Source organism: Pogoniulus pusillus, chromosome 28 (assembly GCF_015220805.1).
Source record: "Pogoniulus pusillus isolate bPogPus1 chromosome 28, bPogPus1.pri, whole genome shotgun sequence".
NCBI lineage: Eukaryota > Metazoa > Chordata > Aves > Piciformes > Lybiidae > Pogoniulus > Pogoniulus pusillus.
Genome location: NC_087291.1, coordinates 18,629,566 through 18,651,922, shown reverse-complemented (window position 1 = coordinate 18,651,922; position 22,357 = coordinate 18,629,566). Strand labels below are relative to the sequence as shown.

The following is a 22,357-nucleotide window of genomic DNA, read 5'->3' as shown; positions in this document are numbered from 1 at the left end:
GAGGTGTCCCTGCCCAAGGCAGGAGGTTGGGGCTGGATGAGCTTGAGGGTCCCCTCCAACCCAGTGCAGCTCATGGTTCTGTGTGAACAGGTAAGCACAAGCTCTGCACAAGACAGAGTGGACAAGCAGAAATCACAGCCATCAGGGCTGGAAAAGCCTTCAAAGATCACCATCAGCCCAGTGCCCCCATGGCCCAGTGGCAACAGCTGGGTTTCTTCTGTAGCAGAGTGAGGAGGGCACTGCAGGTGGTACCCATGTGGGATGCTCACCACTCTGACTGCTTCCGGAGCTCTGCCAGCTGGTGGAGCCTCTTGAGGGCCTTCTCCTGCTTCTTCTCATCTTTCCATGACTTGGAGGCCACATTTCGGGCAAATTCTCTCTGTTTTAAATCTTTCAATCTCTGAGTGAAAAGAACAGGAAGAGAAGGGACTTAGGATGTGCACAGCAGCTGCAGTTGCTCTTCATCTCACTGCCTCTGGTACACAGCCAGGGAGTCAAGAAGCACTTCAGTTGCCATCATTGCAGAGGAGGTGGAAAATCCTTGTTCTGGGCTAACAAAGCCTCAGGATCAAGTGAGAGCCTCTGAGCTTCCCATGCAGACCCAGCCCTGCTGAGCTGCACCAGTGTACACACAGCAGCAGACACTGGTTAAGCTAGAGGGGGTTTTTCTGGTTCACAGAATCATTAAGGTTGGAGAAGCCCTCTGAGATCACTGAGTCCAACCATCAGCCCAGCACCACCTCCCTGGGCAGCCAGTGCCAATCCCTGACCACTCTGCCAGTCAAGTTTCTTCTCATCTCCAGCTTAGCTGTCCCCTGGAGCAGCTTCAGGCCATCCCCTCTTGTCCTGTCCCTTGTTCCTGTGGAGCAGAGCCCAACCATTGCCGAGAGCAATGAGCTCTACCCTCAGCCTCCTCTCCTCCATGCCAAGCACCCCAGGGCCCTCAGCTGCTCCTCCTCAGCCCTCTTCTCCAGACCCTTCCCCACCTTGCTTGCCCTACTTGGTCCAGAGAATTGGGGAGGTGTTCTGGGCCAGGCTGGATGAGGCCTGGACAAGCTGGGCTGGTGAGAGGTGCCCCTGGGCACGGCAGGGGGTTGGGGCTGGGTGACCTTTGAGACCCCTTCCAAGCCAAGGCACTCGATGGCTGTGTCCCACGGGTGACTCTGCCCACTGGTACCTCCTGCCGAGCAGGAGCAGGCAGTTAACCCTAACCCAGGTCCCTCGGCGCTGGGGCTCTCCTGGCGACGCCAGCTGAGCTCAGGAGAACAGATGCAGAGCTGCCAGTCCTGCCCTGGGTGACCTCCCACGGCAGTGAGCACTCCTGAGCTCTCTTGGCGCTCACTGGGGCGAGCATCGCACAGTGCTGGCTCCCTTCAGACATGGCCGTGCCCACCCCTGCCCAAAGAGCAGGGGAAGGAAGGACAGGGGCCGGCAGGCGGAGCTGGCTCCACGGCAGTGCTGCTGGTAGGGCACTCCGCAGGGCTGCCTCGGGAGATCACAGCTGACAAGGGGCAGGGGCAGAGGGAATGGCCTCAGGCTGCACCAGGACACGCTCGGGTTGGACGTGAGGGGAAGCTTGTTGAGAAAGTTCCCAGAGCCCAGGGAGGTGTCTGAGTGCCCAGGGGGCCCTGCAGAGCTGCGGTGCTGAAGCCCTGGGCTGGAGTGGCTCGGGAAGCACTGACATCCAAGGGGAAGCAGCCTGGCATCAGGTTATTTACTGATGTGCTCCGGGAGCATTGGCTCAGATAATCAAAGGCTAAGCTGGGCTTTAGCTGGAGTGAATTACTTGGGGGGGCGGGGAGGGACATCTGTTCATCCTCTGCTGTGAGTAACCCACAGACTGGCACACAAAAGCGTTGGCAGAGGCTGCCCAGGGCAGCGGTGGAGTCCCCACGCCTGCAGGTGTTCCAGCAAGCTGCGGCCACGGCACTGGGGCCAGGGTTTGGTGCCCGTGGTGGGGCTGGGCTGCTGCCTGGTCTCGGAGCTCTCCTCTGGCCCAAGCAGCTCCGTGGCTCTGACTCTGTGCCCCGCGGCCGCTTTAGTCTGGCACTCACACAGAGCTCCTCTGCCCGGCTCTGGCAGCTGCCCTGCGGTTCGAGAAGGGACCTGAGGAGCCCTGACGGCTGCCAGGGCTCCCGCCGGAGCCTCACGAAGAGCAAACTGCGCAGGCGGTGCCATGCTAAGGAGCCCGGGGCAGCCCTGCCCGCCAGACGCGCTCACGGGCGCTAGCTGATGCCGTTAACGGCGGGAGGCTAACGAACGCCTCGGCTGCCGCCGTCCCCTGCACAGGGGCAGCTCTGCTCGGCTTCTGCTGCCTCCCACGCGGTCCTGAGCCGCCCCGGGGCACACTGTGGCACTCCTGGGACACAGCTCACTGCAGGGAGGCCCTCCCGGGGTCCCTTCCAACCCAATGCACCCAACGGCTCCGTGAGGGACTGGAGGATTCCTGGACGTCAGGGCTCCCACTCACCGCAGCTCCGCAGGAGTCAGCTCGCCCCCGAGCTACGGCAGAAGCGCAGAGGGACAGGAGCTGGCTGAGCGGTAACGGAGGTAGAGTCCAGACACGCCGGGGAGGAGAGGGAATGGCCTCAGGCTGCACCAGGGGAGGCTCAGGTTGGGGATGAGAAGAAACTTCTTGGCTGAAAGGGCTCTCAGAGCCTGGCACAGGCTGCCCAGGGAGGTGGCTGAATGGCCACCCCGGAGGTGTCTCCCAGGGGCAGAGCTGTGGTGCTGAGGGCCATGGCTCAGCCGAGCCCCGGCAGTCAGAGCACAGCTGGGCTGGGTGAGCTCAGAGGGCTTTGCCTTCCACGAGCATCCAATGATCTGAGCAGGAGAGCAGACACTTGGCAGAGTCATGGATCAAATCGGTCCCAACGTGAGGCTGGCTGAGAGGTGCCCCTGCCAGAGAGGGGCTGGAGGAGATGAGCTGAGGTCCCCTGCAGCCCAAGCCGTTCTGTGAGCCTGCAGTGCTCTGTCCCTGTCACTGCTCACAGCAAGGCTTGCAGGACTCGACCTGAAGAGCCACCAGAGCTCCTGACTCAGCACAGCCCTCCCAGAGACACTGAAAAAGGAGGACAGCAAGGCCCAAATGATTCATCTCGTTCCTTAAATAATCCAGGCAGAGCTCCAGCTGCCTGCCCTGGAGGGAGCTGCACATGGGGAGAAATAATTCCAACATAAATATTTAGATTTATCCCATTTTGCTCAGCAGTGCCCTGGGTGCTGCAGGCAGCAGCACTGCAGACCTGAGCAGCACCGAGCAGGCAGCTGCCCTGAGTCCCTGCTGCTGAGCACAGGCTGAGACTGTGGCAGCCTTTGAGCCAGCCTGGAGGGCACTGCTTGGATGGGCTCTGCTTCGAGGGGCTCTGCAGAGGGCACCCAAAGTGTGCTCCCCGGGCCAGGAGAGACAGGGACCTGCTGGAGAGTGCAGCAGGGGCTGTGGGGAGGGCTGAGGGCTTGGACATCTGTGCTGGTTTCACAGAATGACAGAATCAGGCAGGTTGGAAGAGACCTCTAGGATCATCCAGTTCAACCTAGCACCGAACCCTTCTAATTAACTAACTCGAGGCACTAAGTGCCCCAGCCAGGCTTGGCTTCAACACCTCCAGGCACGGTGACTCCACCACCTCCCTGGGCAGCCCATTCCAATGCCAATCACTCTCTCTGACAACAACTTCCTCCTAGCATCCAGCCTTGACCTGCCCTGGCACAGCTTGAGGCTGTGTCCCCTTGTTCCGTTGCTGGGTGCCTGGCAGCAGAGCCCAACCCCACCTGGCTACAGCCTCCCTTCAGGCAGCTCTCTGAGGCTAACTGGAATATTTTAGTGAGAGAAATGAGATGCTAGGCTGTGGAAAGGAGCAGTGGTGGTGTCTGCTGCACCCACAGGCTTGCTGAGCTGTGTAAAAGCAAGCACACAGACCTAGATAAGGCACTCTGTGGGTGTCTGTGTCTTTTCCTGGCTTCTGCCTGGATCTGTGTAACCCAACTAACCCTTCTGCTCCTACCCCCTTGCTGGTCCTCCCAGCTCACCTTGCATGTAAGGCAGGCTCTGGGATAAGATAGAGGGGTGGGAAGCAGGTGGAAGGGTGGTGGTGAGCCCCTCCTGGGCACTGGCTGCTGGGAGGGCTGCTGTGTCTCTGTATGGCTTTTAGCTTGTGCATTGCTGCACAGAGCTGTACCTGTGCTGTGTTGCAGAGACCTGCCTGGGATCTGTGCTGAGCTGTGAGCTTCATTCTTAATTCCCAGACACTTCAGTCTAGCCTGGGTGAATTCACTGCACCCAAACCATCACAACATCCCTGGGGCTGCTGAGCCTGGGGAGGAGCAGCCCCCGAGGGGACCTGATTCCTCCTGCCCCCGCGGGACACAGCTGTAAGCCTTGGGGAAGGCAGAGGTGCAGCTGCGGGAAGGGAGGGAAGGAGGCTGCTGAGGGCTCTGCCTGGGCTGCAATTCCTCAGGTAATGAGGAGCTTAAGGAAGGTCCTGCAGGCAGAGGCATTAGCAGCCAGGAAATGAGGTGTCCCGAGGGGCTTTCTCCCAATTTAAAGAGGGTTAAGTTGCTAATTTACATGTTAATTAGCAACCCTTCCAAAGAACACCAAAAGCAGCTCCAGGGCTCCAGCCCTTGGTGGCTGAGCTGATCACCCTGCAGGTGGAACTGGGGTGGGCACGGGTTCGAGGGCAAATGGCCCCAGGTGCCACCAGGGGAGGCTCAGGTCGGACACGAGAGGAAACTTCTTGACTGAAAAGGCTCTCAGAGCCTGGCACAGGCTGCCCAGGGAGGTGGCTGAATGCCCACCCCTGGAGGTGTCTCCCAGGGGCAGAGCTGTGGTGCTGAGGGCCATGGCTCAGCCCCAGCCCTGGCAGAGGCAGAGCAGGGTTGGGCTGGGTGAGCTCTAAGGTGCCTTTTCCAGTCACAGCGATTCCGTAACAGCATCTGCAGCCCAGCTGCTGTGCTTCAGAGCAGCTGCAGCCCAGCATCAATGCCAGGCTGAAGTGACAGCTCCGTGAAACAGACAATCAGGTTGTGTCACACCCCAGAAGCTGAAGCAGATGAAGGAAGCATAAAGAATGGAGGCTGACATCAGCACTCCAGCAGAGGAGCAGAGGCAGGATGTGGCACAGTGAGAATTCTGGGGCACTGCTGCCCTCAGAACATTTCTCCTGCCAGCCTGGAGTGAGGCTGCGCTGAGTGCTGCAGCCTCCTGCAGCCTGCAGGCCTCCCCTCAGCCTCCCTTTCTGCACGCCCAGGTCCCGCAGCTGCTCTGCTGCTCTGTGCAGGAGCAGGTCTGGTGGTGTGGTGCCTGCCCAGGTACTGCCCACGCAGTTTCCTTTGCACAGGACTGTGTCCGGGAGGGTTCTGGAAGTCCCCAGAGAAGGACACTCCACAGCAGCCTGCTCCAGCACCCTCACACCAAAGCCTCTCCAGTCTGTGCCCACTGCCCCTTGTCTGGGCACCACTGACAAGAGCCCAGCGCCTTCCCCCCAGCCTTTAGCTCTTGCTGAGCATTGCTCAGATCCCCTCTGGGGCTGCTCTGCTCCAGGCTCTCAGTCTTTGCTCCTCACAGAGCTGCCCCAGGCCTCTCAGCAGCTTTGTAGCCCTTTGCTGTCCCTCCCCAGCAGTTCTCTGTCCTTCCTGAACTGGGGAGCCCAGTTCAGGGCTGTGGCCTCCCCAGGGCAGAGCAGAGGGGCAGCAGAACCTCCCTTGCCCTGCTGGCTGCACTCTTCTGAATGCACCCCAGGACACCTTTGGCCTTTTTGGGCACCAGGGCACATTGCTGGCTCATGGTCCCCCTGCACCCCCAGCTCCTCCTCCCCAGAGCTTCCCCGCAGGTCGCCTCTCAGCTGTGCTGGTGCAGAGGCTGTTGCTGCCCGGGTGCAGGACACTCCACTTGCCCCTGGGGGACTGCAGGAGGTTGCTGGGTTGAAAGATTCAGACAGAGGAGCACTGAAGCTGGTGCAAACTGAAAGTTCTGGGCAGCTGCTTACCAGAGCCTGGAGTGCTGCAGGAACAGCAGCACCGAGGTGCAGCTCAGGGGAGGTGTGAGGGATGGCACTGGGGGCTAAATGGTGCCTGCAAAGCTGAAGGACCTGATTTGTCCTGAGAAAGCCCAGGATGGCAGAGCAGCCTGGCTGCCACTGCTGCTGCTTTCTGCTGCCACCGTGCTCATTAGCAGCAGCAGCAGCACTGTTCTGTATTGCAGTGCACGGCCTGGGTTTGTGGTTCCCTGCTGTGCTGATTATGGAGATGTCCCTCCCAAAACAACTGCTTTGAAACTAAGCTGACTAAACCCACAGCAAACCAGAGAGCAGCTGAGGGCCCTGGGGGTGTGCAGTGTGGAGAAGAGCAGGCTGAGGGCAGAGCTCACTGCTCTCTGCAGCTCCCCAAGAGGAGGCTGCAGCCAGCTGGGGGTTGAGCTCTGCTCCCTGGGATCAGGGCAGAGAAGGAGAGGAAATGACCTAGAATTGTGCCAGGGAAGGGTTAGGTTGGCGATGAGGAAAAGTTCCTGTCCTGCACGAGTGGTCAGGGATTGGCACAGGCCCCATCCCCAGAGGTGCTCCAGAAAGGTGTGCCCATGGTTGGGTGGCTGTGATGGAGCAGGGTCGGTGGTTGGGCTGCATGGCCCCAGAGGCCTCTCCCAGCCACAGCAGTCCATGTGGCAGCTTCGGCAGAGCTCCTCCCTCCCCGCTGCCTGCTCAGCACCTGCCCAGCTAAGTCCAGTGTCAGCACTGGTAGGGAGCACCTCTCAGGAACTCCAGATGGAGAAGACAACAGAATAGACCAGGTTGGAAGAGACCTCCAAGATCAGCCAGTCCAGCCTATCCCCCAGCCCCATCCGAGACCTTTCACTCAGGGAATCTTCAGAGACCTGGGGGTGAGGATTGCTCCAGTGACCAAGTCAGCAGATGCTGAGGCTGGGGACAGCAGACGCTGAGTTGTCCTTCCCCTCGGGGCCCTAAGCAGCCTCCCTCAGGCACTGAGGAAGGGAGAGGCAGTGCTGGAGCACGCAGGGCACCTGCCAGGTTACCTGCTTGTGAGCGTGGTCATAGGAGTTGATGTGGTTGTCAAACTCGTGGTGCTTGTGGTACTGCTTGTCACACAGGTCACAGTAGAAGTTGGCCTTCACATCCTCCAGAGCCTTAGCTGCAGCCTTCTCCTCAGCATAGTCCTGCAAAGGCAGAAGCAAAGGCAGATGCTTGGCTACACATCATCAGCTCCTGCTCACCCACACTGAGCCACTCGGGCTGGAGGAGACCTTTGAGACCACCAAGTCCCACACCTCACCCAGCGCTCAGGAGCCCACCCCTGCTGCCATGAGCAGAGCTGCCCCAGCCCGCTGGTGTCTGTCATGGCCTCCTCTGCTTCCTGTGCTGGGTACCCCAGAGCTGGGCACACACAGGACTCCAGGGAAGATGCCACCACAGCAGTCACCTCTCGAGGTCTGCTGGCCAGGACCACCCAGGCTGGGCAGCCCTGAGGTGCCACTTCTGCAGCTGAGTGGCCGCTCCCTGAGGGTCGTTAGGAGGTGAATGTACCAGGGTAAAGTGTGCCAAGCCAGCGGCTCAGCAGCCTGCCCTGCTGATTGGCATCCCCAGAGCACATTAAGCAGCTGAGACGTTCCAGCTTATGCTCCAAGCCCCTTGTTTTGCCAGCATTAATTATTCACCAGGCCTTTGGTGTAATTAAAATGCATAAATTAGAGTCTGGATGCAGTAGCATTAATTATGTGGAGATGTCTTCCCTGGAAGGCCAAGTGTTGGGGGGGCAGCATCTTTTTTCCTTCTACAGTGGTAAAAATAGAAGGTTTGCTGTGCCTGGCAGCCAGCCAAGGCTCACTGAGGTGATTTTCTTGGTGTTGGCTTATCCAGGTCTGTGCTGCCAGGGAAATGCTTCCAGACTGCTCCATCTTTGCTTCTCTGCTCTGCCGAGACCTCACCTGGAGCACTGTGCCTAGCGCTGGACTCCCCAGCACAAGAAGGGCCTGGGACTGTTGGGGTGGGGCCAGAGGAGGCCACCAAGATGCTCAGAGGGCTGGGGGACCTCCCCTGTGGGCACAGGCTGGCAGAGCTGGGGCTGCACAGCCTGCAGAAGAGAAGGCTCCAGGGAGCCACAGAGCTGCCCGGGGTGGGAAAGCCCTCTGAGATCAGCCAGGCCAGCATCAGCCCAGCATCAGCCCAGCCCCACCACGGCACCAAGCCAGCTCCAGCCCTCACACTCCTTCAGACAGGCAGAAACAACCCAAACACAGCTGCCTCCGAGGGTACCACTCAGGCCAAGTAAGGGCACAACCTGTCTGCCCTGGGGTGCAGTGTGGTTGGCACTGCAGAGAATCCCAGACTGGGCTGGGTTGGAAGGCACCTGCAAGACCACCCAGTTCCAACCCCTGCCACACAGGGACACCTCCACCGGCCCAGCCTGCTGCAGGCTCAGCCTGGCCTTTCAACACTGCCAGCCCTGCAGCCTCCTCAGCTGCTCTGGGCAGCCTGTCCCAGTGGCCCCCACCCACCTGGGCAGGAGCTGCTTCCTCATGCTCATCTCAACCCAGCTCCTTCCTGCCTGAGGCCATCCCCCCTCCCATCCTAGGTTGCTATGGGGAGGGCCGTAGCAGTTAGAGTGGTTGGACTTGGTGACCTTAAAGCTCTTTTCAAGCTGCTTTTCACACTCTGCCCATTACTGTGCCATTTCCAGCCCTGGGCACCCCCATTTGCTGCCAGAACACTCAGAGCTGAGAGGTGCAATGCTTTTAGCAGCTCCCACATGCTCTGCAGAGCAGAGACCTGCTGGAACTGATAAGCAGCTGGAAATTTAAGGAGTCATAAACCTGTTCCTAGCTCATTTACCACCAAACCCACCAGGGCTGGTTGGAACTGAACTTATGTCCAACACCTTTCACGTCTGAGTCAGCTAAAAGCACCTTGGAACAAAGCTACTGAGCAGCGAGCAGGAGCACAGCACTTGGCATCAGCACAGGAGCAGTCACCACACACCACAGCACCCTGGAGGGCCCCAGGAAAAGCTGGGGAGAGGCTTCCTACAAGGGCTGGGAGTGCCAGGACAAGGGCACTGGCTTTGGGCTGGGAGAGGGCAGATGGAGACTGGAGATGAGGAAGAAACCCTTGCCAGTGAGGCTGGGCAGATGCTGGCACAGGCTGCCCAGGGAGGCTGTGGCTGCCCCCTCCCTGGAGGTGCTGAAGGCCAGCCTGGATGAGGCCCTGAGCAAGCTGTGCTGGTGGGGGTGTCCCTGCCCATGGCAGGGGGCTGGGGCTGGAGGAGCTTTGAACCCCCTCCCAACCCAGCCCATTCTGTGAACCATCCACAGATGTCAGAAACTTTGGGTCTGGTCACTCAGAGTCCTTCTCAGCAAAGAGGCTAATCCAGCAGGTGGCTTCTGACAGACCTGGCACCACCACCACACTTCACAGCCTCTCTCTCTTAATAGGTCTTGACTCTTTCTTCGCAGATCCCAAACTCTTGAAGGCAGCTGATGGAGCCTGAGCCAGCAGGAGAGAGGAGGCAATGTGCTGGCTGCTGTTGGTGGGTTCCTGCTGCTGCCAGCCACACAGATTCATCCTTCCCTTCATGGTGAAATATGAATCAGTGCCCAGGACGCCAATGCAGGTGCAGGGCACCCAGGCTGGGCAGCTCACTTGCTCACACTGGGTATCTGCAGGCTGCCACAGAGAAGTGCCTTGCAGGGGGAAGCATTCATCACGCAGCTGAAGTATCTCTGGACTCTCCACCTGCTCCTCAGACCTGCCCAGAAAATGCTGCCTCAGCACTGCACTGTGCAGCCCGGGGAGGTGCCCGAACCCCAGCCCTGGGGGTGTCTCCCAGGGGCAGATGTGGTGCTGAGGGCCATGGCTCAGCCCCAGCTGGGGCAGAGGCAGACCCTAAACAACTTCCCAAGCCAATCCATTCTGTGGCTCCAGGACAATGCTCACAGGGCTTCACTTCTCATCCAGCAGCCCCCTGAGCTCAGCACAGGGACTCAGGCTGTGCAAGTGGCTGTGCACAGCCCCCAGCAGCCCAGCACTGCCCTTGCCCTGCCCACACTCTGGGGGCTTCCTAAATGGGCAGGAGCAATGAAGGAGCACAGAGGAGTTGTCAGTGAGTGCAGTCAGTCATGGCCCCCACAGGGCCTGTGCTCAGGGCAGAGCTGCTGCAGCCCTGGGAGCACCTTTGTGGCCTCCTCTGGCCTCACTCCACAGCTCTGTGTCCTTCTCCTGCTGGGGACAGCAGCACTGGAGGCAGGATTGGAGGTGAGGTCTAAGCCAAGGGGCACAATGCCCTCTCCTGCCCTCTGCCCACACTGCTCTGACTGCAGCCAGCACTCGGCTGCCTGCTGGGCTGCAGGAGGCACTGCTGGCTGCTGGGGAGCTGCTCAGCACCCAGCACCCCAAGGCTCTTTCTGCAGAGCTGCTCCCACCTCACCCTGCACCCAGCCTGGATCTGTGCCCAGGGTTGGCCCAAGCCAGTAATTAACAGAACAACACATCAATTAACACATCAATACTGTGTCGATGGATTCTCTCTCTTAACTTCTTTTGCCTCCTCTCCCTCTCAGCCTCAGAAGTCAATTACTAATCCCCTCCCAAGCATCCCTCTGCCTGCAGCCAGCACAATGCTCCCAGACTGCGCAGCAGTCACTCCTGAGCTGCTGAGCTGAGCTCTCCTCTGCTCAGGGACCTTCTCTTCAATCCATGGTCCAGCGCCAGGCTCCTGGCCCACGCCGGGAAGCCTGCAGGACACTGAGCACTGCTCTGGCCGAGGAGAAGCAAAGGAAGTAAAATGGCCCAAATGTCAGCGGCCTCTGGCTAGCTGAGCACCGAAGAGAGGGAAGGAGCTGGGGACACAGGAGAGGGACAGAGCCACTTTAACAGCTGCATTATGAGACCTCGGCTAACTTGTAATTGATATTGCAGTATCTGTGTCATCTGCTAGGAAAACTGCAGAGCAGGCATGGAGCTTGGGAGCAGGATGCCAAAAGCACAGCTGAAGAGGAAGGCAGCAAATCCTGAGAGAAGAGGAGGAAGAGAGAAAATCCTAACAGGAGAGGAGGAAGAGAGAAAATGGTAAGAGGAGAGAAAGAGAGAAAATCCTGTACCAGAAGAGGAAGGCAGCAAATCCTAAGGCAAGAGGCAGAAAGAAAATCCTAAAAGAGGAGGAAGAGAGAAAACTGTAGCCCAGTGGAAGACAGAAAATTCCTAAGCAGAAGGGGAGGCAGAAGGATGCCTCAGCAGAAGAGCAGAGAGCCCATGGGCAGAGGGAGGCTGAGATCCCAGCTGCCCTCTCCAGCTGGCTGCTGGCTTTGCTGGGCAGCCTAAGGCCTGGCAGGGGAGGAGGGGAGCAGAGCAGGAGCTCTGCTGAGAACCGAGCCGGCGGGAGGGAGCAGCAGCCCACGGGCACTGCTGAGGGGGAGCGGAGCCTGATGGGCAAAGCAATCATCTGCGGCCGCCCTGGGGACTATAAATAGCCAATGCCAGGGCTGCAGCCACCGCCTGCGTCCCAGGGACCACAGCGGGACCAGCAGGAGGATGCAGCTCTGCTAACGAACGCAGACCGGGATTAAGAAGGAGGAGAAGTGGCAAGCAGAGCCCACTGCAGCCAGCCCGCGGCCGCTGCAATCGAAGGCTCGTTCCTCACCTTGCCAATTAGCAGCTCCCTGCCTGGGACTTCTCCCTTTTGTGCAGCACAGGAGGCGATGCCAAGCGTCCAGAAAGCACTGCTCAGAAGAGGCTGTGGTGGTTAACGTACTTCGTGTGTGGATGGCAAGGCCTGCAAAGGAATCCTGGGCACAGCTGCCCCACAGAGCCCCCTCCAGGGATGGGCATTCAGCCGCCTCCCTGGGCAGCCCGTGCCAGGGTCTGAGAGCCCTTGCAGTCAAGAACATCCTCCTGACGTCCAACCTCACCCTCCTCTGGCACAACCTCAGGCCATTTCTCCTCCTTCTGTCCCTTGTGCCCAGGCAGCAGAGTCCAACCCCAGCTGGCTGCAGCCTCCTCTCAGGAAGCTGCAGAGAGCAGTGAGCTCTGCTCTCAGCCTCCTCTGCTCCACACCAAACACCCCCAGGGCCCTCAGCTGCTCCTCCCCAGCCCTGCTCTCCAGACCTTTCTCCAGCTTCCTTGTCCTTCTCTGCTCCAGACCCTCAGTGTGCTTCTTGGAGTGAGGGTCCCAAACCTGACCCCAGCACTCAGGTGTGGCCTCCCAGTGCTGAGGGCAGGAGATAATCCCTGCCCTGCTCTCCTGCAGCCCCTTCAGATACTGAAGTGCAGCTCTGAGGTCTCCCTACAGCCTTCTCCCCGGGCTGCACAGCCCCAACTCTGCCAGCCTGTGCCCACAGGGGAGCTCCTGCAGCTTGCCCTCACCTTGGTGGCCTCCTCTGGGAGTCTCCTAATGCTGTGTTCAGTTCTACTCTCCTGTGGCTCAGTCAAGTGCATCAATCCTGACAAGGTCTCAGTCATTCTCTCTCTCTACCTCAGCCTTTAATTAACTCAATTAATTAGATTTAGGCTGCACCAATATTATTCCACGCTGCTGGAATGCTGGGTTCTGGTCCAAGAGGACTGTTTCCCTGGGACACCTGCTCAGTAACGCAGTGCCTGAAATCAGAGGCAGTCACCAGCAGCACTGACAGCTGCACAGCGGGAGGGACACCACAAACTGTCACACTGCAGAGCGGGGCAGGAGGACGGGCTCAGGCTCTGCTCAGTGGTGCCAGTGCCAGGACAAGGGGCACAAAGTGGCACATCAGAAGTTCATCTGAGCAGGAGGAAGAACTTCTGTAATGTAAGGCTGCTGGAGCCCTGGGGCAGGCTGCTGAGAGGTGCTGGAGTCTCCATCTCTGGAGACATTCCAAACCCACCTGGACCTGTGCTTGTGCATCCCAGGATCACAGAACTGTTGAGGTTAGAAGAGACCTTGGAGATCAGCAGGTCCAGCCAGTAAGGTTTGGATCCATCCTGCCCTAGGTACCCCTGCCTCTGCAGGGAGCTGGACTGGATCATCTCCTGAGGTCTCTTCCAACCCCTCCACTCAGATTTATGTGTCCCTGGGCCAAGGGTTTGTGGTGCTGAGGAGCTGGTGTGGCCCTGGGAGAAAGCATTGCCATGGAGCTGTGGGATCTGCAACCAAGCCTTCAAGCCCTCTCTGCAGCTAAGAGGTTAATCTGCAGTTCAAGCCTTCCCTAAAGCTGTTCCAACACAACCATGGCTCCCCCCCACCATATGTAAAAGACAGAAGGCTGCAGCTAATAAATAGCATTTCACATCCCATCCTCCAAGCCTCCTGGGGGAAGCTTTGGCCTCTTCAAAGGGGCTGAAATCCAGGAGAGGCAGAATAAAAGTGAGGAGGAAGCAGCAGTTTCCATTTCCATTCCCCACTGTCACTGAAGATTTAACAAAAATGGAGCAATCTCTTGAGCACTAAATCCATGACCTCTGCCTCTGAGGCTGATGCTGGGAGGGTGGCTAAAATGCAGGTGGAAGCTGTGCAGCAGAGAGCAAAGGCAACCAGCACAGGCACAGCCTGGCACACCCCCCCACGGTGTGCCCCAGCTGGGGGCTGCCTACTGAAATACTGAGCCCAGACAACCAAATCACACTGCAGAACCTCTCTGCACATTTCCAAGGTCCCTTCCAGCCCAAACCACGGCAGGACTCTGGGACCTGAGAATGCTGGGTGTGGAAAGGTGTGCCCAGGAGTGCTGCAGAGCTGGGTCTGAGCAGCCACCAGGGCCTGCTTAGAAAGAGCCTTGAAGGTCAAGTCCAACCCTCCCCTAACTCCACCCAGTGTGCTGCACAACCATGACCAGAAAGGGGCAAGGAAGCTGGGCAAGGGTCTGGAGAGCAGGGCTGGGCAGGAGCAGCTGAGGGCCCTGGGAGTGTGCAGTGTGGGGAAGAGGAGGCTGAGGGCAGAGCTCGTTGCTCTCTGCAGCCCCCAGCTGCAGCCAGCTGGGCTTGGGCTCTGCTCCCTAAGGACAAGAGACAGGGCAGGAAATGGCCTCAGGTTGTGTCAGAGAAGGGTTAGGTTGGAGATGAGAAGAAACTTTGACTGAAAGGGCTCCTAGAGCCTGGCACAGGGTGCCCAGGGAGGTGGTGGAGTCACCGTTCCTGGAGGTGTCCAAGAGCAGAGGTGCTGCAGCCTTGGATCAGCTTTGTGCCTGCTCTGGCCTCGCTCCATCAGCCCCTTGCCCTTGTGCTGGGACACAGCTGTGCCTCTGGACTGGGCACTTCCTTTCCCTGCTCAATATTTGATGGGCTGGGGGCTGGGTTTCAGTGCCAGCTTTGTGCATGCATTAGGCTGTCCTGAATATGCAACAGCTGAGCCTGAGATGATTTGATTGTCCTGATGGCACCCTTGAAGGGCAGGACACTGACAGGGAGCTGCAGTAAGGTGGAGTTAGGAACGTTTGCCTTAAATCCATCCTGTGCTGAGGCTGCAGGAGAAGGATGCTGCAGAGGGTGGAATGGAATCAGAGATTCCCAGAATGGTCTGGGGTGGCAAAGCCCTCTGAGCTCCCTCAGCCCAGCCTCTGAGCTCCCCCAGCCCTGGGGGGCCTCTGAGCTCTGCCAGGCCTGGGGCTAAGCACCACAACTCTGCCTCTGGAAAACACAGAATGCTGTGGCCATGGCACTGTGGTTTGGTGCCCATGGTGGGGCTGGGCTGCTGGCTGGGCCAGGTGGTCTCAGAGGACTCTTCCAGCCCAGGCAGTGCTGTGAGTCCAGAGCAGAGGTGCCAGCTCGGGGCCTGGCAGCCCTTGCCAGGAGGGGGAAATCTCTTCCTACCTCATTCTAGTTTCAATATTTGCTGAGCTCTAATTAAGGGTCATAAAGTTTCAACTTCTTTCTTCAATTTGTGCTCCTAATTGGCTGAGTGGTTTGTTATCAGCTGAAAACCAAACATCTGATTAACAGCAGACAAACAATTCTCTGCTTCAGGACTGGCAAAGGCAAACAGTGTCTCTGGGAATCAGGAGATTGCTGGATCCTGGAGTGGGGGTGTTGGGAGGATAGGTGCAGCGCACCCAGCCCTGTCCCTCTCCTGCAGCAGGTCACTTCCACCGGGGCAGCATCCTCCCCACCCACTGAGAATTGGATTTTCTTCAGCTTGCTCCTTGCAGACCAGATAAAAATGAGCAAAACAGCAGAGCTCAGCAGCAGAGCCCAGAGCAGGATTCCAAGCGTGAAACGGCGAAGTGTCTGCAGCTCACAGAGCCAAAGTGCTGACACTGGAACCAGAGGGCACCACTCCTGGAGGTTCTTTCTCTTCACTTGAGCAGCCAACTTGAAATCTCCCTCTGCAGCCTCCTCCTCACACTGCCCTAGCTGGGGGTGCCCTTTGGAATCAGCACCACAGCTCAGTCTCTGGGAAACACCTCCATGGAGAGGGACTCCACCACCTCCCCGGGCGGCCTGTGCCAATCCCTGGCCACTCTTGCAGTCAAGAATGCTTTCTAATGACCAATCTAACCCTCCCCTGGCACAGCCTGAGGCCATTTCCTCTCCTCCTGTCACCAGCCCCAGCTGGCTGCAGCCTCCTCTCAGGGAGCTGCAGAAAGGAGTGAGCTCTGTCCTCAGCCTCCTCTTCTCCACACCAAACATCCCCAGGGCCCTCAGCTGCTCCTCCCCAGCCCTGCTCTCCAGACCTTTCCCCAGCTTCCTTGCCCTTCTCTGGCCCTGCTCCAGCCCCTCCATGTCTTGGCTCAGCTCTCCAAGGTCTTTTCCCCATCACTGTCACTCTAAAGCCTCTTTCCCTGTGCTCTCCCTTCACTTGTAAAAGCTTTTCTCTCATCTGTCTTCTCACCCTAATCTGCTCTGAGGAGCTCCCTACTTCTCTGAAGGGTTTTTAACCTTATGCATCTCTCAGATGTGTGGAAGCTCAACCACTTGTACTTGGTTCACACAGCGGGCTCAGGAGTCTGTCTGCAGCAGGAAGCCTGCAGCACCATCAGTGCCCTGCGGAGAAGCAGAGGAGCCCCAGAGGGAGCTCAGTCGTGCCCACCCCAGCTGTAGAGCTGGTGCTCACCTGGGTTCCCTGCACACCTCCTGACACCACAAGCAATGCATTGCCATGCTCCCAAATCATGGAATGGGTTGGAAAAGACCTCTAGGATCACCCAGTCCAACCAACCATTCTGACTCTGCCCAGGCTGGGGCCGAGCCATGGCCCTCAGCACCACAGCTCTGCTCCTAGGAAACACCTCCAGGGTTGGGCACTCAGCCACCTCCCTGGGCAGCCTGTGCCAGGCTCTGAGAGCCCTTTCAGTCAAAAAGTTTCTTCTCATGTCCAGCCTAAACCTGCCCTGGGGCAACCTGAGGCAGAGATGTGGTGCTGAGGGCCATGGCTGAGCCCCAGCCTTGGTGGAGTTAGAGACTGGTTGGGCTGGGAGATCTCAGAGGTCTTTTCTGACCCAGCTGACTCTCTGATTCTACTCCTCCAGCAGCATTCATGTCTCCCTTCCTCTTCTCTCCCCCTCCCTTCTCCCAGCCTGCTGGGATCTATTTTTACCCAATGAATGCAGAGAGCAGTGGGAGGGAGGGGGTCAGACGTCCACAAGATTTCCAGTGCTCCCTGCAAACCCTTCCACATTCCTCCTCCTGTCCTCAGGCTGCAGCAGGAAAGGCTAAACTCAAGTGTAGGTCCCGAGTTCTGGCTGCTGGAGAACATGCAGCCAGTTTAATTGGAGCTGACTGGGCAGGGGCAGGCACCAAGCACGGGCAAGGACAAGGAGTTCCCCTCAGGAGAGGAGGCAGCAGCTCCGCAGCACACACGAGGTGCTGGGCTCAGCCCCCAGCTGGCACTGCTGGCACTGGGAGCCTTTCTTCCTGTGGGAGAGTGACAGCAGAAACCAAAACTGCCCCAGGTCCCTCAGCTGCTCCTCCCCAGGCCTCTTCTCCAGCCCTTCTCCAGCCGACCTGCCCTGCTCCAGACCCTCGGCGATGGCCAGGCAGAGAAACAGGAATCAGAGATTCAGAGACTCAGTTGGGCTGGAGAAGCTCTCTGAGAGCATCCAGTCCAACCAGCGACCCAACCCCACCATGGCCACTCCACCATGGCCCCAGGTGCCATGGGCACAGGTTTATGGGACAGCTCCAGGGATGAGGTGTTCCATAAACTGCTCTCCAGCAGCTCCAGGTGCTTCTTGTGCCCGGATGCCAGAGCTGGAGGCAGTGCTGCAGCAGTGGTCTCAGCAGAAGAGGGGCAGGATTCCCTCCCTGTGCTGCTGCTCTCCCTGCTCTGGCTGCAGGCCTCTTCTGCTGAGCTCAGAGGTCATTCTGGGTAGCAGAGAAGCATTTCCCAACCCCACATCCCAATACAAGAGGCAGCACAAAGGAGTAGCTGCTTGAGAGCCTTATTAGAAAACAGCTTCCAGCAGGACCTCAAAAACCTGCATTGAGCTGAAGCTGCAGGGAACAAGGGAAGGAAAATAATTAGCCAAGCCAGAAGCTGGCAACAGCCCAGGGACTTCTGAGCCTTCCACCTCCTTCAAAACACAAAGGGGTCTTGAAACACCCAGCAGTAAATCAGGTCTGGTTTGCACCTCGCCTCAAACAGCCACAAGCAGAGCAGTGCCACCCTCCTACCATCCCGGGCTCAGAAGGCATTCAGAAGCAAGGGAGCCATCTGCTGAACCCCCAGCAGTGCTCCCTGCTGCATCCTGCAAAGGCTGGCCCTGGAACCTCACAGCCGAGCCTCTGGCAGGCCTGTGGGCAGTTGGGCTGCAGGGGGTCCCCCAGCATGTCCGCCCCCACTTGCAGCAGCCAAACCCAGTGCCCTGCTCACTGCCACTGCTCAGGTCTGCCATCCCCTGCAGGCAACATCCCAGCCTCAGCTGTGTGCAGCACCCGAGCTCATGGCTGCACTCTTGAGCTCCTGTCCAGCCACAACAATGCTGCCACTCCATGGCCTTTCCAATTGGGAGAATGCCAGCTGGGGAGGGACCCCGGGATCGATCACCTGTCCAAGAGGGGCAGCAAAGGGCTACAAAGCTGCTGAGAGGCCTGTGATGGGGACAGGTGAGAGCCCTGGGGGTGCTGAGCCTGGAGAAGAGCAGCCTGAGGGGGATCTGATCAGTGCTCACCAATACGGCAAGGGTGGGTGGCAGGAGGATGGGACCAGGCTTTGTTCAGTGGTGCCAGGACAAGAGGTAAGGGGCACAAAGTGGCACATCAGAAGTTCATCTGAAGATGAGGAGGAACTTCTGTTAATTCAAGGCTGCTGGATCCCTGGAGCAGCTGCCCAGAGAGGTGGTGCAGTCTGCTTCTCTGGAGGCATTCCAAGCCCACCTGGAGCTGTTCCTGTGTGACCTTGTCTAGGTCACCCTGCCCTGGCAGGGGGCTTGGACTGGGTGATCTCCAGAGGTCCCTCCCAACCCCTACCCTTCTGTGATGCTCACGAGTTTCACCACCTCAGTTCCTGTATGGAAGCCTCCTACAGCCTTAAATGCAAAACCATCTCCAGGTATTGTTTGCTCCTCACCATTCCCAGCTGCAAGAAGGATGTGGTCTGGAGTCTCCTGCTGCAGGCTCTGGAACCTGCTGCCTGCAGGCACAAGCAGATCACTACAGAGGGGCTCTGCTTTCACTGCTTCACAGTAAATTGTTATGTGCTTTGCCAGCTATTCTGCTTTGTTTTCCTCCTAAATCGGACCTCCCAGAAAAGAGGAAAACAACAAATATCCAAAGGAGCAGCAAATGCTACCCTGAGGTCGAGCTAAGTACCAACCAAATGCTAAATATGCCACACACAAAGGAGGTCTGGAGCTACAACTACCCAAAAATTAATAAAGCACTGAAGTTTCCCTTTACCTTTCCATGAGCTGCCCACTCCCCGCAGGAGTTGGCTTCTCACCTCAGAAGCCTGACTGGCATCGAGAGTGGCCACTGAAAGAGCAAAATAAAGGCAAACTCCAAGGAAACGTGTCCGGAGTGACAGCTCACAGGAAAGTCAAGGACTGCTCAAACTCAGCCTCTTCTCCAGGCAGAGCCCCAAGCCATGTAAAGCATCCCAGCTCCTGCTCAGGTGAAGGGCAGGCAGGAGGTTCCACCTCAGCAAAACGCAGCACGAAGAGCTCTTGCTACTTGTTCCACAGTCTGGGAAGCTCCCAGAAATGAATTTTTCTACCTGGTGAAATACACCTATGGTTTACTGTCACCTTTGTTCGTTTCTTTCACCCCTCTCCACTCCAGACAGCTGCCTTCAGCCCCAGATATTTCCCTTTAGTCAGTTTGTTGCCCTTTGTCTCAGGTTATTTGCATTTAAACAGAGATTATTCCCAGCTGGCAGCAGAGCTCTGTTAAAATGATGATCTGTTAATGAGGTCAGGCGAGCAGCTTCATTTCATTAAGCGTTTAGGCTGAGCGCAGTGGTGCGCACCCTCGGCGCGGAGCTAGACAGCAGGGAGAGACGTGGGAAAGCCGAGGACTTGGGATGCATTTTCTGACGCCCCTGATCCACCTCAGCTCGGGCTGGTTGCTGAAGTTCTACCAAATGCCAATTATTTAGGCCAAGCCTCTTCCCCCTTGAGATCTCTGAGACCTTTCCCTTTTCACCTCTAGAATTCTGCGCAGCAACCTCAGTTAATCCTGAGGCAGCCTCAGTTCAGGTCTGCTGCCTCCTGGGCGCCTCCACGCACAAGGGCGGCTCAGCTCCGCGGCTCCGAGAAGGGAAACACAAACGCAGCTCAGTCAGCAGCTGAGAGCTGATGCCTGCAGCACGGCTGGGTGATAGTGCACACCGAAGGGGCAGCAGCGCCAGGGGAGGACCTCTGAGTGCTGCCTCCCTGCCGACCTACCACACCGAAAGGACTTGAGAAGTGCAATGAAGTATTTGTCACTTTCTGCATTAAAACCAAGAGCTGAGACCTCGCATCACAAGCCACAAGCGGCTTCCAAAAGGTGCTCGAGGTGTGTTATGAGGCACAACCTGTCAGCGCCAGAGCCAGGGGAGGACCCCAACAGGTAAGGACGTCAAGGAGCCCCTGGGTACCTCTGCAAGTCCCAAACAAGCATCCTCTACAGGTCTGTACTCCTCAGTACCTCACATCTTGAGACCCACCACACTGACATGGAAAGTTCAGTGGTGACCACAGGAGCATTTATGACACAACTGCCATCAAGAGGTGCAATGCTCTGGTGCCACCTGGGCAAACCCCAGCAGCTCCCCCGAGCAGCTTTCTGCAGCTCTTCGGGGGGTCCCACTGGTCCTAGCCCCCAGCAACTGCCCCAGGGGCTCCTGCGAAACACATTTAGCAACTCGCAGAGACCATCAAGTGCAGCCCAATGGGTTTGTAGCCTCCCCAGGACCTGCGGATGTTCTGCCTGGACGCCATCCCCGGCACGCTGCACGCAACCAAACACACCAATGTCTTTGTTGTTTTATGCAGCTGAAAACAGGTTTACCACTTCCCTTCCTCCACAGCACCAAACCCTGGCACAAGGTACTGAACTGACACCGACAGGGCACCTTCCTCTGCCAGCCTCCAACTTTCTTGCAACACATCAGGACTTAACCTTTTCACCGGCAAGATGCGCTCCCGAGGTGATGCTCTCAGAGATGTGCTCCTGCATGCATCCCAAGGAGAACCTCACCTAAAGAGCAATTCCAGCCCCAAGTCCTCTCCCGCACTCCTCCTCCCCCTCCCGCCCCCCCACCCCCCGTGACAGAGAAACTTTACCGAGCCTACGGAAAAGCATCGCTCACGCCGAGCCGGACTGAGCCTGGTACCCACGCACCGTGCACCGAGTCCACCCCAGAGCACCGAGCCGGACTGAGCCCAGTACCCACGCACAGTGCACCGAGTCCACCCCAGAGGGCCGAGCAGGACCGAGCCTGGTACCCAGGCACCTTGCGCTCAGTCCTCCCGCAGGCACCGAATATGACCGAGCACGCCCCAGAGCACCGAACCGGACCGAGTCTAGTGACCGCGCACCCTGCCCCGGGCGCCCTCTGGGGTATCCCACGGCCCCGCTCCCACCCACCCAACCTCCCGATCCCGCTCCTACCGTGCGGGGGGCGATGGAAGGAGGGAGAGAGGAGGTGGCAGCTGCCGGCGCCCCGGCGCCCTTCTTGCAGAGCGGTCCCCTGAAGACGCCCTTGATGCCGCGGTAGTGGCCGTTGCTGAGGTGCCGGGAGCTGATGACGAGGTAACAAGCCATGCGGGACCCCCGCGCCGCGCAGCGGGGGCCGCTCCCCAGCCCCTGCTCGGGGGGGGGTCTGGAGGAAGGCGAAGCGGCTCCTCCCGAGCGCAGCAGCCCGCATGAAGGAGCGGGGCTCCTGGGGAGGGGGAAGCGCCGCAGCCACCTGCCCGCTGCCGGCTCATCCAGCACCCGGGGTCGCGCTGCCCGCGGCGGGGGACTGATTCTCGGCGGGGGGCGGCAGCAGCACCCCAAGCACATCCGAGGCAGCGCGGAGACCCCTCCGCATGCTGCTCAGCAGGGTCGGAGACGAGCCCGGCGACAAAGGGAGGAAGGAAAAGAAGGGCAGAGCTCAACTCGCACGGTCTCCTGCCCACCGGCCCCTTCTCTCCCTCTCTCCTGCCTTCCTCCTCCTCTTCCTCAGAGCAGGCCCCCGGCAGCCGACATCCAGAAGGGAATTCCTGCGCTGCAGCTGGGCTGGAGACTGCTCCCCATCGCCCCTCGCTCCGCCGAGCTGGGTGGCAGCTGCCGCCGCTGGCCTCGCACGGCAGGGCTGGCCCCAGCGCGCCCCTGCTTCCGGTTCGGCCGGGTTCGGTTCGGTCTGCTCCGGTCTGCTCCGGTCCTTTTTGGCTGAGCTGGGTTCCGGTAGGCTCCGCTCGGCTCGGCTCTGTTCGGCTGCGCAGGGTTCGTCTGTGCTCGCTTGGGCTCTGCTGGGCTCGGTTCGGTTCGGCTGCCGAGGGTTCACTTCGGCTGGGCTCGGCTCTATTCGGTCCTTCTCGGCTGAGCTCCGGCGGAACGGGAACGGGAACGGGGAGAAGGGAAGACAGAGGCGGTGCGAGGGAGGCGGAGCAGGGGTAGGGCTGGAGCGGGGGCTGCAGCCGGACGGAGATTTGGGGCTAGGGGGTCGTGGTCCGTGGGAGGATGTGGCCCCTTCGTCGCTATGGGAAGGGGAGAGGTGGAGGACGCGGCCGGTAGCACCGGGAGGAGTGGGCAGGGGAGGGGGAGAAGACGTCGGGGAGCGTCGTACGCCCCTCTGCTCCTCTTCGTCCCTCAGCTTCTCTTCTCTCGCCCTCTTCTCCTCCTCCTCGCCCAACTTTCCCACCTTCGGAGGCGGGGAGGTGCCGTCCCTTCTCGATCTGCTTCTGTCTGTGCTTCCACCTCACCCCTCCATCCCATCGTCTCACCCCTGCAGCCCCATACTTCTCTCTTCCATCCCATCGTCA

The 22,357-nt window shown here is 58.9% G+C and overlaps 1 protein-coding gene across 1 annotated transcript in view; it reads right to left on the bottom strand.

Moving 5' to 3' along the window:
• Positions 1-22,125, bottom strand: part of ZNF804B (zinc finger protein 804B) — a 28,227-nt gene extending 6,102 nt beyond the window's left edge. The window contains exons 1-3 of the mRNA XM_064166965.1: positions 21,003-22,125; positions 7,028-7,168; positions 270-400 (exon numbers count right to left, since the gene is read on the bottom strand). Coding sequence (XP_064023035.1) covers positions 270-400; positions 7,028-7,168; positions 21,003-21,395 — 665 coding nt within the window. The 5' untranslated portion in view covers positions 21,396-22,125. The remainder of the gene's footprint in view (positions 1-269; positions 401-7,027; positions 7,169-21,002) is intronic.
• Positions 22,126-22,357: the final 232 nt, after the last annotated feature.